General features: G+C 43.5%; 1 protein-coding gene across 1 annotated transcript in view; it reads right to left on the bottom strand.

Annotated features, from left to right (window-relative positions):
* The window catches only part of PLXNA2 (plexin A2), a 316420-nt gene that overhangs the window by 22262 nt on the left and 277605 nt on the right, over nt 1–16553 (bottom strand). The window contains exons 15-22 of the mRNA XM_027871180.1: nt 15688–15824; nt 12545–12712; nt 11805–11898; nt 6706–6945; nt 5441–5584; nt 4138–4372; nt 2246–2388; nt 1371–1639 (exon numbers count right to left, since the gene is read on the bottom strand). Of these exons, the coding sequence (XP_027726981.1) occupies nt 1371–1639; nt 2246–2388; nt 4138–4372; nt 5441–5584; nt 6706–6945; nt 11805–11898; nt 12545–12712; nt 15688–15824 (1430 nt within the window). The remainder of the gene's footprint in view (nt 1–1370; nt 1640–2245; nt 2389–4137; nt 4373–5440; nt 5585–6705; nt 6946–11804; nt 11899–12544; nt 12713–15687; nt 15825–16553) is intronic.

Below are 16553 nucleotides of genomic sequence, written 5' to 3'. Positions count from 1 at the left end.
TCTCCCAGTATTGTGCCCGAGATTAGCTCTAATTTAAATACAAGGCTCTTAATGAGAGTTTCTAATGCTCAGATTGGCAGGCTGGGGGCTCCCTACTTAAAGAAATAAAGGCCTTTCCTCCTCTCATCACTACCCCACGTGGGGCCCTGGGAGCTGAGGACCTTTGCAAGTGACAGTTTCAGAGAAGAGGAAAGGCTAGTAAGTCAAGGTTAATGATCTCCTTCCCCACAGCTTCCAATGAGTGCTTTGAAACTGGCCAAGTGTCTTCCATAATGAATGGGCTTTGGGTAAGTGAAGGTCAGCAAACAACTAGATGGGCACGATTCTGGGCACTGGATATACAACGACAAAAACAAAATTGCCTCTGGCCTTGATCTAATAATAACAATAAAATACTTTTATCTCCAACTTTAAGGCTTACAGAGCAACTTAAAACGAAAGTATGAAGAAGGGAATGTATCCTTATCCCCATTTTACAGAGGGAGAAATTGAGGTAGGTGACTTGTCCATGGTCATTCAAATCCTGATTTCCCAACCCACAGTAGCTTCAAATGATTATCACCATTTTACAGGCCAGGAAACTGAAACTAAGAGACATAAAATCACTTTTCCATGATTACAGAGCTTTTTTTTTTTTTAAAGTCAAGGCTGCTGGTGATACAGTGGACAGAGCACCAGGCTTGGAGTCAGGAAGATCTGAGTTCAAATCCAGCCTTAGATACTCACTAGCTGTGTGACCCTGGGAAAGTTATATAACTTTTGTCAGCCTCAGTTTCCTCATCTAAAAAATGGGAATCATAACAGCACCCACCTCCCAGGGTCATTGTGGGGGATCAAGTGAGATAATCATTGTAAAGCATTTTATAAACCTTCAAGCACCATATAGATAAATGCGTGCTGCTATTATTATCAAGTCCCTCTCTTTCCAGGACATCACGCCAAACACACAGATAAGTAGAAAGGCTAGTGCATAGGCTGCCATGGAAAGAGCAGAAGCCCCCTCTGACTTTGAACCTGAGCTGACACTGATAAACTGGCTTACCCTTAGGTAAGTAAGTCTCAACCTTTCTGAGCCTTAGTTTTGTAAATGGAAGTAAGGATGCAGTTCTTGGCTACCTCAAAGGACCACGTGTGAGAGGGTCAAGTGAGACAACTGCTCCTTATCCTCCGGACTTGTTTCCCTCACCTGTAATACGAAGGGGGTTGGCATAGATTCTCGGATATTCTAGGCTGCTAGACCCTTAGCTGCCTCTCAGATGCTTCATTCAGTGCCTTCTCCGGCCCAGGGCACTGGATGCCCTCCTGTCTACACTGGCTCCCCACTGGTGTCCCCAGCCTCCCCCCCCCCCCACATCAAGTGGTGATCAGACCTGCGCAGAAGCAATTTAGGGTGGTTCTTGTTCTCCAGGTTCTTGTCGATGAGGTCAGACAACAGCTGTTTGAGCACATCAGTAGCATACTCCAGCCGGCCCTGCAGCCCAGTCATGATGAGGGAGGCCACGTTGCCTCGGTCTCGCATGGAAAAGCTGCGTTGTAGCTCCAGGGTTCGGATGAAGGTTAGCAGAAAGACTTTATTGTTGATGAGCTGGGCAAAGAGCTTGAGGGCCTTTTCCACGTGCTGCTGCCCATTCCCCTGGACCTGTTGGGGTGGCACCCTGAGAGATCAGGCCTTCCTCCTCCTCTCTCATTCCCACCATCTCCTAGGAGCCCATGGAGGGCCTACTGCTTAAGTTTACCTGCACCAAAAAAGCTCACCCTCCATCATGCTCCTTCCCTTCACACTTTTGGGAGAGTTGGATAAACAGCCAGGTGCTGGGGCTAGATATGAGCAGGATCTCTAACCTTGTGTTTTCTTTTAGAATAAGGGGGAATAAGACCTGGGAGATCAACATTAGGGAGGAATCTGGACTGAGTCTCCAAGAGGAAAACTGGGAGATATACCTATGGATTCAAAGCTAGAGACTAACCTAGAGGACTCAGTTTCCCTCTCTGCCTTTCCCCAATTCCTTTTAATCCCAACAAAATATACATGGTGCAACAATGTTGTCTAATTGTCTGCCCACTCTGTGTCCCAACTCAAGGACAGGATGAATTCATACCTGGTTGAGGGGTCTCAAGATATTTAAAGGCCAGTGAGTTGTTACTTGCTGGTTGATTTCCTGGCAACGGGGCATTCCTTCTTTGTGATGGTGATGGTAGTATAAATGTGTAGGGTTAGGTTGGTAAGTGATGAGTAGAGTATTACCTCCAATTCCCGAAGAACAGGGTGGTCCTCAATGCCAGGGAACAGAACCCTCATGGCATACGTCCGGTAGTCCAGGTAGGGGATCCCCGAGCGATCCAGGTCACTGGTCAACTCATTGATATCTGTCTGCAGCTCAGCAAAAGCTGTATGTAGGGGGATGGAATGGTCAGGGGAGATGTGAGGTGATAAGAATGCATCAGAGGATCATAGACTTAAAATTGGAAAAGCCCATGAAGTCCAACCCCACTCATTTTACAAATGAGGAACCTAAGACTGAGAAAGGTTAAGTGACTCGCCCAGGGTCACATAGCTACTAAGTGACTGAGACAGAGTCTAAACTCAGGTCTTCCTGACTACAAGTCCAGGACTATCCACTGTTCCACTTAGCTTCCTCATGACCACTCTGTGACTGATATGAGTCCAAGGAGGAGAGGATAGGAAAGCAGTCCCTGAAGGAAAAGGAAGAGTCCCAGTGTAGAGGCAATCAGCTTGAGATGCTGGGCTTCCCCGTATATAGGATTAGATAACCTCCAAGGTCCATTGCTAAGATTCTGCAACGGGGCTTGGATAAGTTGTCCTCCAAGGTCTTTCCTAGTGCTATAATTTCATGATGAGGTTATCCTGAAGGTCTCAAGGGCAACAGGAAGGTTAGAAATGCTAAGAGTGGGACTTGGGCTGTAGCTGTGAGGTTAAACTGAGTTCTCATCTACCTTGCTTTGGAAACTTTCCCAAAGTTTGTGGAGAAGCCTAGACAGAATGGCCAACTTTGGGAGCCATGATGATCTCAACCTAGTAGGCTCCAGTGATTCCAACGATGGATCTGTTCAATCAGCAGTGACTTCAGTCCCCTTTCCCTCCCTCCCTCTATATTACTCTGCCAGGAGGAGCCTTCTTCTCGCCTTTTCCTAGAACTTAACTCTTCTACCACACCCCTCCTCCCAACCACCTTTAGTTTATTTCTGATTTTGAGTTCTGGAGGAAAAAAGGAATGCCTTGACTTCTAATTGAGGTACTCATCCAGAGAGTCTGCTAAGTTCTCAGCTGTGCATGTCATCCACAGAGGGTGGAGGCAGTGGGCAGGGAGAGTGTGTTGGGGACTCCTGGTTACTTCATTGCTGAAATATGTGGGAGCTGGGAAAACATAGCCTCCTTCCCTGCCCCATAACCCCTCACCCCCGCCACACACACACACACATAACGTACATGACTAAATATGCGTGGGCACAGGGGCAGCCTCCTCTAAGTATCCCAGATTTCATAGACTGTGGGGGAGAGAAAAGGTTCTGGTCCCTCCTCACTTGTGTGCTGTTTCTCCCATATAAGACAAAGACTTCTTTTAACAGGTGACCTGTGGCGGACCAGGGCCTTAGTTAAATGGATTGAGATTGTTATTTAGTCATTTCAGTCTTGTCTGACTCTTTGTGATCCCATTTGGGGTTTTCTTGGCAAAGATACTGGAGCGGCTTGCCATTTCCTTCTCCAGCTCATTTTATAGATGAGAAACTGAGGCAAACAGGGTAAAAGTGACTTGCCCAGGGTTGGATGATTTGAAATAGGGCAGGGATGATTTTTCTGACTTTGCAGATGGAAAAACTGAGACCCAGAGAAGGGGAGGCAGTTGGCAGAAGTCATCCTGAATCAAGGTCAAAAGAGGTACTGGAATGATACCCAGGTTGCCCTTGGGTCCCACACAGGTGTTCCCTGGGGATTCGCAGGGGTTTCTTCTTTGGGGCCCAAAAGGCGTTGCTGGAGGAGATGGGACTAAGGCAAGTGAGTAAAGAATAAAAGTGAGAGGAAAGGGAGAAAAGGTTGAAAGTTCTTTATTGGGAGAGGGAGAAATTGTGGAATCTCATGAGACCAATACAATGAAAAAGTAGAAAAGTATTGCACACCTTCCTTACACTCCAGGGCCACTCGGGACTCGAGATTGTCCATCTGCATCTGAAGGCGCTTGAGCGTGAGGTCATTCTCTCGAGACTTGCGTTTATAGGCGATGAGGACGATGATGACGATGATCAGGAGGAGGCTTCCACCTGCTGCAATGCTGACAATGGCTGGCAGGGTCAGCAGGCTGTCTGAGACGACGCTTACTGAGCCGGGGGAGAAGACCATCCCGCCCACGTGAACCTGGGCACCATGGACATACACACAGTCAGTGGCTGCTCAAGGATCTTCGTATCATAGACCTCAGAGGCCATGCAATCCAACCCCCTCATTTTACAGATGAGGAAACTGAGGCCCAGGGAAGTCAAATGATTTGTATAAGGTCACAAAGTGAGCATCAAAGGTAGGTCCTCTGACATCAGAGTGAGTACTCTTTCTATTGTAGATAGAATATCCTGCCTCTAAGGATATCAAGTTGCTCTTGCCTTATGAATTAGGACTTTAGTCCACAATACACACTATAACCTCAAGGGCAAATCTATTTGCTGTTTATTGCCTACCTTTAATTAGCTGCACTAACAATGTCTTTTGCTCTTTCATTCCATTTGAATCTGAGAAGCTGAATAGTATAGGCAAGTTTAAGAACATTGACTTTGGAGTCAGAAGACCTGGATTCTAGTCCTGGCTTTGCCACTTTCTAATTTAAAGCCACATACGTTTATTAAGCACCAACTGTATGCAAGTCAATAAAAGTCTCCTATAGGGTAGGCACTGTGCTTAGTGCTAGAAAAGATGCTTAGGTTAGAGCCTTCCTGTGTTCAAGAAGCTTATAATCTAAAAGCCATGTGACCTTGGGCAAGTCATTTTCTGAACTAAAGCTTCCTCATCTGTACAATGTAGATAATAATACTTGTGCTTAACTCACTGGGTAGTTGTGAGGATCATAGGTTACCTAAAGGCATTATGCAAATGTAAGCACCTACTAATGTTAAGTCCAACATGCATAAAGTGGGGGGCTATTGGCACAGAACACTGCCTTTTGTTTGATGCATTTGTTAGTTTTGCTGTTTTTTTTTTTCTATTGTTTGTCTTCTGAGTGGGAGATGGGGAGGCGATGCAAAAACCTAGATATCGATAACTTTTTAAACTGCGATACACATGAGATAAGAAATAAGGGAAAAAGAGGGGAAATCTACCCCTTATGCCTAAAGTTGCTATTTCTTACATGCAGGGTAGTTGACTAGGTCACCTTCTGGTCTTTTCCAACTCTAAGATCCTTCAGTTCTGGATGAAAAAGAAAGAGCCACTCACCATGACCTTGTGTTGTCCTGTGAGATTTGGGGGTTCACAAAGGAGCTGTGTCTCAGACACGGTGACGGCACAAGGGGTCTCTCCAATCAGCACTGTGTAGTTCAGCTTGGCTCCCCCTGAGGCTGGAGGGCAGAGGTTTCTGCCCTGTTGAGAACAGTAATAGAAAAATTGGTATGTGTATGCAAAAGCCAAGTGTGTGTTTACAAAAACAACAACTGAGGAGACACAAGGGTAACTAGGAAAGCTAAAACGGAAATAGCAGATTCTATAATAAGCAAGAGTCATTTTAGCTGGGTTTTCAATGGTGGGGGTGTGCTTCTGGCTGAACAGATGAAGGAATTCTGGGTAACTATGGAAGAAGTCAAATGTAATATGGTTAGAGAAGAGAAATTTGGACAGTTATTATCATGGAAGCACGATCTGTGGAAATATGAGAACAGGGGGTTACTATGGCAATCAAACTGACCTAAAACTGGAAAACAGTTATAGCTAGCCTTGACATGCTGCAAAATTTTTGTTATTAAAAATCCATGATTGAGAAATAAAAAGAGGATGAGGAGGATGAGAAGAAGGGGGAAGGTGTAGAGGAGGCTGTAGAGAAGGAGAAGGAGGAGAACAAGATGGAAGAGGAGAAGGAGGAGGTGGAGAAAAAGGAGGATGAGAAGGAAGAAATAATCCTCTTTAATCAAGTGAAAGTAATGTTTCAAATTCACATGTAAAGGATGGAGAGGAGAGGAGGAGGGAATCTGAACTATACCGTAATCCCTAGGGAATGGTAGGGAAGGCGTTCCCCATTGCAACCAACTATTGGACATTCCTATTCCTTCTTTTCGTTGTGAGCCCAGCTGTATACCATCTCCTCTTCTTGCCTTGGGTTTGTGAAGAGGCCCAGTGGCTGGTGTGGAGGATGGAATTTAAAGAAGCAAAACTCAAAGGAATGTTTGGCAGAGAAAGTATGAATGCCACACTGGGAAGAGAGGAGAAAAGGAGGGAGGAGAAAGAAGATATGAAAAACAAAAGTGAGGGAGAAAGAAGCAAGAAAGTAAGCAATCAACTAACATTTATTAAGCTCCAACTATGGGCCAAGCACTGAGCTAAGAACTGTGGATAAAAATACAAAGAATGAGATGAGCAAAAGAAAAGAATGAAGGAGAGAGAGAAAATGAAGGAAGGAAGGAAGAAGAGAAAGGGGGAGAAGAAGGTTTTCATGTTGTATTGCACATTGCAAGCGTTTAATGAATGAACGAATGAATGAATGCTCCTACCTTTAGTATGATTGGGGATCCTGGCTTCTGGTCCAAGACCCCAGTAGGACTAAGCAGTTCAAAAGTTGGATTGGGATAGTAGATGAATTTAGTGTCATTATAGATCAGCAAGGACTGCACGTTGTTGAAGACAAACCCAAACTCATCTGGCCGTTCAACTGCATCTAGGCCAGGCCGATATTCTGGAGTCAAAGAAGGGGCCAGGCAGGTCAGGGTGGTTGTGTTCACAACCTTACATACCTGGTGGGGACAAAAGGGCAAAAGCTTAAAGCATGAGGAGCCAAACAAGGACAGGGTGAACAAGGTGACCTCTACACCTCTTCTCAGAGGTATATCCTCTTCTCAGAGAGATTCTTCAGACCTTCTTTCCCAACCTGTGTTCCTTATTTGGGCAAAATGCCAATGATAACAAAGATTACAAAAAAGGAAAATGACAGATGCTGAAGGGGGTATGGGAAAACAGGCACAGTGATACACTGCTGGTGGGACTGTGATTGGTCCAGCCATTCTGGAAAGCAACTTAGAACTAATCTCAAAATGTTACTAAACTGTACATACTCTTTATACACACACACACACATATCCACACACATATATGTAATATATATGCATATACATAATACATTTATTTCATTAAATGTCTTTCAATTACATTTAAAAATTAACATTCATGTTTAAAAATTCTGAGTTCCAAATTCTCTCCTTCCTTCCCACTCTATCCCCATCCCTTGAGAAGACAAGCAACATGATATCATTTTACATGTGAAGTCAGGTAAAACATATTTCCATATAAACCATGTTGCAGAAAAACACACATAAAAAAACCCCAAGAAAAATAAAGTGATTTGTTCTGTAAAACTTGAACTTCTAGATCCTTGGGTGCAGACTTTTGACTGAGTCCAAGTTTTACAGAACAAATCCTTTTATTAAGGGGATTTGTTCTATGAAATTTGGACTCAGTCATAGGGCCACACTTAAGGACCTAGAGGGCCACATGTGGCCTTGAGGCCACAGGTTCCCCATTCTTGGCATAAACCATTTTTTTTAGTATGGGTAAGTCACTCTCTAGGGTCTCTTGTACTTCTCGAGTCTACAGAATTTAGTCTCTCATCTAAGTCCTAGCCAGGTTACCTTCTGCTAAGGAAATTAAACAAATAGTTGCTTTTCTTGATTCTCTGTTGTCAAAAGGCAAGAACTGGGTTGAGGGAACCTTTGAAGAGCCCATCTAAGTCCTAGAAATGGCTTAAGTTTTTATAGCCCTTTAAGGTTTATGAAATCCTTAATGCGGTAACCCATGGTAGCTTCAGAGGACTCATGGCAAAGCATGGTACCTATGTCTTGGCTGAGAAGTGGCAGGCTACAGGTACAGAATGAGGCATGCATTTTAAAACATGGCTACTGTTTTCCTTAACTCCACTTATTTGTTGCAAGGGAAAATTCTTCTTGGGGGGTGGGGTAAGGCTAGACAATAACAAATAATGGTGATTTTAAAAAGAAAAGAATATCAATTAAACATTTCAAATGAAAATAAATGAATAACAGCCTTGCAAGTAAAGTCCTGCCAATATCATTCCATCCTTGTTTTACAGATGAATATAAACAAACCATCTGAGGCTCCCAGTAGCCGGTGATTAGCCCAGGGTTCCATAGCTGGAAAGTACCAGAGTGGGGATTCTAACTGAGTTCTCCTGATTCTTAGGCTCCTCTTCTTTCCACCAAACCACCTGGCTTCCTCCTTTCTACTTAGTTTTGGCTCCATCTAGTTTGGGTTTCGATGTGAGAGCCTCAGTTTCCCAACCACAGCCAAGATGGAAGCATCTGGCTTCTCAAGAACATGCTGTATTGGCAGCCAGCTTCAAGCATGTGTGATGAGCCAAATGCACACAGACATAGACACGTAGACACACACACACACACACACACACACACACATTTTCAATTTCAGGAAACAAAAATATATATATGAGTGCAAAAATTTTTGAAAAAAACTGAGGTTTGCATGGGTCTTCCAAAGGGAATTCAAGTATATCAGATGCTCCTTTTTGAAGGCCTGCTAAAAACCTCTCCCCTGGACAGTATCATTCTCTAGTCCTCTTCATCTGAGTGAATAGCCCTTTAAAAAATCCAGGTCCTCCCCTCATTTTCCAAGTAGGACTTTGAATCATGGGTAGGCTGGCAGATGAGGGTGGTTAGTATAAGACTCTTGGTTCCAAGGCTTTATAGGGCACCAACCCTGTCTTGGAGACCCTTTTATCTCTGTCTTTTTGCCTCTGGACAGCTCTCTCCCTGTCACTCTTTCAGTTCCCCCGAGTTCAGCTTCTCGATGAATAAGCAAATAGTTCTGGAATGAACGAGTCCACTTCTGTTTGCTTCCTGCCTAATGCTGCATTGGCACTTTCTCTGCCAAACATTCTTTTGGGTTGGACTACTCTAAACTCTGTCCTCCACATCACCTGGTGAGGCCCCTTGGTAAACTGAAGGCCAGAGAAGGAGATGGTGTCTTCCTGTGGGCTCATCAGAAAACGGGAGCCAATGCTGGCCGAACAGAAAAACCCCCTCTTCTCTACTCTTCTCCTGGGAGAGGGGGTAGTCCCTATCATATAAATTTGTCTTAATATGCTTCCCATTAGGAGAAATCACTCCCAAGTGTTAGTCTAGCTTGAAGGAAAGGGACTAAAATTATTTGCTCTTCTAGAGGTCAATTAGGCAATCCCCCTGTCTCCAGACAGGAACAAATCTAAGCCATGAGTCCTCAGCCTTTTTTTTGGGGGGGGGGCAGAGAGGAGGGAAAAGCTATCTTTAAAAAAATTCTTTGAAGCTTATATATTGAGAAGTAATTTTAAAGAGATATACCTCTCTATATAGATCTAAATGTATATATGTATATATCTATATCTAGGTATAGATATATATGTATGTTTATATATAGATAGATAGATATATATAGCCCAAAGAATTACGTATATTTACATATTTTCTCTATACATAACATATGCATATTATATATAACATATATGCCTGTATATATTTCTTTACATGTTTCTATGTAATATATGTATATATAATATATAAATATATATCTCTTTACATGTTATCTCTCCCATTAGAATGAGCGTCCCTTAAAGGAAGGACCATCTTTGTTCTTCTTCTGTCTCCCCAGTGCTTAGCCTAGCACTTACCAAGTACTTAATAAATGCTTGTTGACTGACAGACTGAGAAACTACAAGATGGCAAAAAGCTGCCATGAATTCAGTAACAATTCTAAATCAATATGGACTCTATTAATAGTAATATATACTTGAAAACTAGGGATACAAGCAAAAGGCATTTATTCAATCTACAGAAAGAATATGCTTATTTTTGATTCACATATAGATTTGTGGAGCCCTTGCAATAATTCCAAGGTTCACAGGCCCTGAATCACTGGACTTGATCATCTTTAGAGGCCCCTTTTAACTTGAAGTCCTATGACCATGGAACAGAGATTGAGTACTGCTGAAGAAGGCTTTGGGTAAGGGGAGGAGGGTGCTGATGGGCCCCAGCGGATGAATGGAGGGAGGAGGGCAAGAAGGTAAACCATTGAGTTAAGTTATCCTAGACTCAATGGAGGGGTAGAATGGAAGGGTGTCCTGTTCAATTGCATTTCCAAATGGTTTTCAGGGAATCAGCATGCAGTATTTCGCAAATCACTTTCTCTAGTACACTTTTGAATTCTCTCAAATACAGACTGCATGTAGCTCATGCTCCACGTGAGGAAGGATGCCTCCTGGGCATGAAAAGGTAGGGAATGAATCTGTGACACCGTCTCCTTCCCTCCTTCATCAACAAGGTTTCTGTGAGGATCTCAAAACTGGAAAGGACCTAGAAATTATCTAACCAAAACTCTGTCTCCACAAAATCCCCAAGAAGCAATCCTTCCAGCCTTAGTCATACCCCCCTTTCAGTGATAGAGACCCCAAGATGTCCTGAGATAGTTCTAAGATAGGCTGTTCCACTTGGACCAACTCTCATTGTCAGGATGTTTTTTTAAAAAAATTATTACTATTATTATTCTTACATGAAGCCCAAATCTGCTTCTCCTCAACATGTACCAATTTGCTTTAATTCTGTCTTCTGGGATCAAACAAAATGAGTGTAATCTGTCTATATCACAGGCCTTCAAAGATTGAAGATAGCTACCATGTCCCTTTTTGATAGTCCAAAAAAAAGCTGGTTCTGGAGGCCTTTCTGAGGCTCACTTGGGGTGGGATGCTCTTGCTTGGGATGTCCCCCTTCTTAATGTCTTTTTTTTTTTCCTGAAAACTTCCATATTTTGTGTTTGCTTGTCCAATTTAAATCAATAGCTAAGCCCTAGCATCTATGTGGTTGTGACAGTTTCACTAATCAATCAATCAGCAGGTACAGTGCTAGGATTTGGGAATATAAAGAGAAAAATGAAAGAATCACTGTCCTCAAAGATCTTACATTCCGTGGCGGGGGGGGGGGGGGGGAGGGGAAGACATCATGTGTACATACACATTCTATTGGGGAGACAACATGTATTCACGTAACTGAGACGGTAAACCAGATAGATATGACTAGGCCCAAATCTGCCTCCTTCTCATAGAACTCAGGATGTTTTCCAAATGATCCAGCAGGCTGCCCCACTGTAGAGAAAATGGAAGACCCAGGCATTCCCACGCAGGAACTAAGAGATGGAAAGTTTGATGAACCCTGGACAAAGGTCAGGCTCTCCAAAGGACCACTGTTTTCCTGATGTGGCCTGAAGATCATTGCACCTGAGGCATATAAGACCCAGATGTTTCCTTTGTCTTGAAACCCCCTTCCCCTGCTTCTATTTGTCCATCCCCATGCCCCTGAGTGTTTTTTTTAGGCCTCAAGCCCCTCTCCAGGTGAGCTAAAACACACCGTAATAAAGGAATATGGTTTTATGCATTACTGGCTTGTTTTAGTCCTTTGGGGAAGCTTCCCTGGGGCCCTAGACTGCTGAAATGTATTGGCACCTCCCAACCCCTCAAGTTTTCTCCTCTTTCAAACATCTCTAGTTCTTTCTACCAGCCCTCTGTTAGCATGACCTAGAGGAAGCCACCACTACTCACGTTAACAGATTCCTTGCCATTGAACTTGACCCGGATCCTGGGCTCCTGAATGACATCCAGGTTGAAGCCTGTGATGGTTAGGGGAGTGTGGCCACTGGGGAGAAGCAGAGGCTGAATTAGGGAGATAATGACAATACTTGGCATTTACATAGTACTCTCATCTACTTCTCACAGCTCCTAGAAGTTGACAGGGCAGTTGTTATTTCTGTTTTTCAGATAAAGAAACTGAGTCTCAGTGAAGTTAAGGAAGGATGGTGTAAAAGAAAGAACTCTCTATCTGGGGTCAGAGGACCTGGGTTTGAATTTCAGTTCTACTGCTTATAACATGTTTGACTCTGGGAAAAGTCACTAAGGCTCTTTGGGCCTCAGTTTCCTCTTCTGTAAAATAAGAGGGTCAGAAAAGATGATTTTTGAAGGTCCCTTCCAACTGTAAATCCAGGTCATGCAGATCATAAGTGATGGGGACTGAGATCTGAACTCATGTCTACTAACTCTAAAGTCAGTGTTTTTGTCCACTAACTATAGCATTTCTTTAACACTCTTAAACTACAGGCCAGCCTAGGAACCTTAGGATTAGGTGTTTGGGAGCCTTTTCTCAGCCCTGCCCAGGCCTAAATGTGAGGTTCTAGATTTTCTGGATGCAGTTTTTGCTAGGCTATGCTGACTCATGGCTCTTTTGGGCTGGGGGCATCTGGAGTTCTCTTCCTGAAACTTTTCTTTTTCTTTCCCCCCTCCCTTACCTGGCAATACTCCACTCTGGCTCGATGCGCTGGACTCGTGGGTCGTCTATATATTCGAACTGCAGACTGCTGTGCACATGGGCTCGGTCCACACTTACAGAAACAGGGACGGGGCCTAGGCCGTTGGTTGATGGTGGGGAGACGCATACAATCTCATTCATAGATCTCCTAGCAGGGAGACAGAAGGCAATAGAGTAATGTGGGGAATTAGGCCAAACCAGTGGGAAGGATGTAGGTCGTTGGAAATGCATTCACTTCTGAGGTGCTCTCTGTTTGACACGGGACAGGCGACTGTGGTCTGGGGGAAAGACCATTGGTTTGGGGCCAGAATCCCAGCTCTGCAGCTCGCTTCCTGACCCCTCTGAGCATCAGTTTCCTCATCTCCAAAATGTGGACAGTAGATTCACAGGCTGTCAGAGATTGATGAGATGTTTGAAGTGGTCTCATCCAAACCTCTTCTTTTTCAAATGAGGAAACTTTGGGCCCAGAGAGGTTCAGTAGTACTTGTCCTAATAACCATACAAAGTTATTATGTGTTCAGTAATACTTGCCCTAACAACCATACAGGGTTATTATGGGAATCAAATGAGATGGTGTATATGGAAAGATTTTGGAACTATTCTTTATAAAATTCTGTATAAAGGGAAAGGAAAAGTTCTTTGTAAAGGGCAAGAAGTTGTTATAAGTACCCCAAGTTGGGTTAGATCAGAAGGAGAGAAGACTGGATAACGGGCAGAGAGTACTGAGAAATGGTCTAATAATGACAATTGCTAACATTTATATGGTGTTTTAATGTTGGCAAAGAGCTTTACATAGTATCTCATTTGATCATCCCAAGAATCCCAAATGTCCTGTCCCCATTTTATAGGTAAAGATCTGAACATTTCCAGGGTTTGAATTCTGGTCTTCCTGACCCAAAGGCCAATACTTTATTCACTACGCCACTTAGCTATCTGGATATCAAAATATGGAATCAAGGGGACATAGGATTTTGAAAGAATTGCCTTTCTATGCAGTTGACTAGCCCACTTGGGCTGTGATTAGTTACTGTGTGCTCCTGACTTAGGGAGCTTGCTAGGTTATTCCTATGGGCCTGAAGGAGGTCAGTAATCAGAGACCAGCAAAAGGCTATGGAGGTATTATATCAGCATCTGGTGATTTAGATCACTGAAGTCAGGCTCCTTTGGGAATAATGTCCCTGCAGAGAGAAGGGCAAAGCTGCTTAGCCAGAAAAGAGAATTGGGGTGAAAGAGGCTCGGGAACTTTTACAAGTAGGTCAATTATGATGAAGGATTTGAGGTTGGGTGAATAATGAGTGAACTTTCTGCATATGCCTCTTAGTGGGAATTGTCCCAATAAGGAGGAAGCTTTAGTGAACTCTGGGTCCCTTGAAAAGCCTCTTAGATTTCCCCTAGAATAGTGCATATTAAATGTGCCAGGCTCTTGGCCACAGTGCCTGGGACATAGTAGGTGCTTAAAAAAAATTTATTGATTGACTGAGAGAAAAGTGAACTGAAACAGAGATGTTTGCTGGATACAAGAGCTTTCTAATTTGTGAGTTGGGACTGTGTGTTTGCCATAATTCATGATATCCCAGAGTAGCTGCTCAATAAATACCTAATGACAACAATGGCAATAATTAAATAAACTCAGAGTTTCTTTCCAGGTGGGGATTCTCACGGTCCACTCTGAAGGGTTTTATTTATTTACTTTTAAAGCACTCAGACCCGTTGATGAATGGCCGTGGCAGGCAAGTTGATGAATTGTGTTCCTGATTGGAATGGGCTTTGGATCAGGGTTGGGAGAAGGAGCACAGAGGAAAAGGTCCTACTATTCTGCAAAATGATTTGGAACTTAATTAAAAAAGTCACTCAACTCTAAGTACCCTTTAACCCAGGGATACTACTACTACTCACACATCCCAAAGACAGAAAGAAAAGTCCCACATACACAAAAAATTAGAGACAAAGTGGGTTCACACCAATTGGGGAATAATTGCATTAATAGTGGCATACAAATATGGCGGATCATTATCATGCTGTAAGACATGATGAAGATGAGAAACTCAGAGAAACTTAGTAAAATTTTGTAACAACTGATGCAAAGTAAATCAAATCAAGAGAATAATTTATCCAACAACACAAGAATGTAATGAAAAACAAAATTAAATACATTGGGACTCTAATCTCTGCTTCCTTCTCATGTGGGGAGGGTACAGGGCACTTCCATAAGACATTGGACACTTGGGAAAGAAATAAGACATACTTTCCTATGACCATTTTTCAATTCCTCAATTCTAGTGCCTTCCCTTTTTATTGTTTCCAATTTATCCTGTATAGCTTGTTTTACATATTTGTTTGCTTGTTGTCTTCCCCATTAGAGTGTGAGCTCCTTGAGGGCAAGGACTGTCTTTTGCCTTTCTTTGTATCCCCAGTACTTAGCACAGTGCCAGGCACATAGGAAGCACTTAATAAATGCTCATTGACTGTCTGTTTCCAAAGCAGCACATTGGGAAAAAGCATGGAGAATCACCCAAGACAAGGAAATCTCTCCTTGAGAAACTCAAGCCTTTTTTGGATCCCCATCCCCTAATTATAAGTGCTGTCTCCCATAATATATTATTGACCAATGATAACTTCAGGGGACTAATAGTGAAACATCTCCCCTTTTGGCAGAGTGGTGATGGACTACGGGGACTGAATGAGTCTTATACTGTCAGGCATGGTCACTGTGTTGCTTTGTTTTCCTTAATTATATTTTGCTATTGAAGAGGATTCTGAGGTGGGGGCATATTGGTTTGGGGTAGGGCACTTAATTGAGAAGTGCCAACAATGTAAAAAAAGAAGGAACACCAAAACTTGATACAAAAAAAGAGGGGCAGCTAGGTGGTGTAGTGGATAGAGCACTGGCCCTGGAGTCAAGAGGACCTGAGTTCAAATCCAGCCTCAGGTACTTGACATTAACTAGCTGTGGGACCCTGGGCAAGTCACTGAACCTCACTCAATTGCCTTCAAAAAACCCCCACCTTCATAAAAAAGAAATAGCAGTGAGACAAAACAAGTCAGGGATATATGTGTATGGTCATTCACCAGCATGCACACAATGTGTGAACAGATCACAATAGGGCCATCAGTTTCTCTTACCCATAGAATTCACAGGTCTGGTTTCCCAGGAACACAGTAACACTACTCCCAGCTCCTAGGTAATGGCCAGTGATGGTCACCATGGTGCCTCCAGACTCTGGGCCCCTAATTGGGGCAAGGGACATCACTGTTGGGTTCTTTGGAAGGAAGCAGAGAAAGGGATCATTGCTTGAGTGTTGTAGAGAGTGCAGAACCTCAGTGACACTTAAGGACAGGGAGAGGTACCAGCTACCTGCTCAGGGCTGAGGTTTCCCCTTTTTTGGGCCTTTCAAGCCCAAAGGCTTTCTGCTGCTTCCTCTGTGTCTGATCGCGTGTCTGCGAGCAGTTTTGGGTCATGTTCAGTTTGTATCAGGGCCACGTCTCTGAATTAATCACCTCCCTGGGGAGCTTAGTGCTCATAAAGCTGATGGGAAGGCAGGTGCGACACTGATTGATCTATCAATTAGTTTACAAATTGAGGACAATTTGAAAATGCTTCCCTATCAGGAGCTGGTGCCAATTCCCTCCGTCATAAAATCAATGTGGCTGAATAAAGAACCCTTGTCCTGCATTGAGCCACTGTGAGGCAGACACCCCTTGCTATGGCTGCACGTGCCCCAGACTTCTCTCCAGAACACTGGGAACAGCCCTGGGATGGGTTGTGGAGATGTGGCAGAGAGCTAGCTAGGCTCTGAAAACAAGCCCTCAGCCACATAGACTGGGTAGGAAAAGACACAGCTGGCAGACCTACTCTAAGAGAAATAAATGAATTATTTCTACCTAGAGAGGCAGCATGGGACGGGAAAGAATAGCTAATATTTATATAGCCCTTTGAAGGCTGTGAAGTGTTTTATGCATGATTTGATTCTCACAACAATCCTGGGAGC

This window comes from Vombatus ursinus, unplaced genomic scaffold, assembly GCF_900497805.2.
Source record: "Vombatus ursinus unplaced genomic scaffold, bare-nosed wombat genome assembly UNPS02014798.1, whole genome shotgun sequence".
Taxonomy (NCBI): Eukaryota; Metazoa; Chordata; class Mammalia; order Diprotodontia; family Vombatidae; genus Vombatus; species Vombatus ursinus.
The sequence above is the reverse complement of the archived record's forward strand: the minus strand, read 5'-3'. Positions and strand labels throughout refer to the sequence as shown.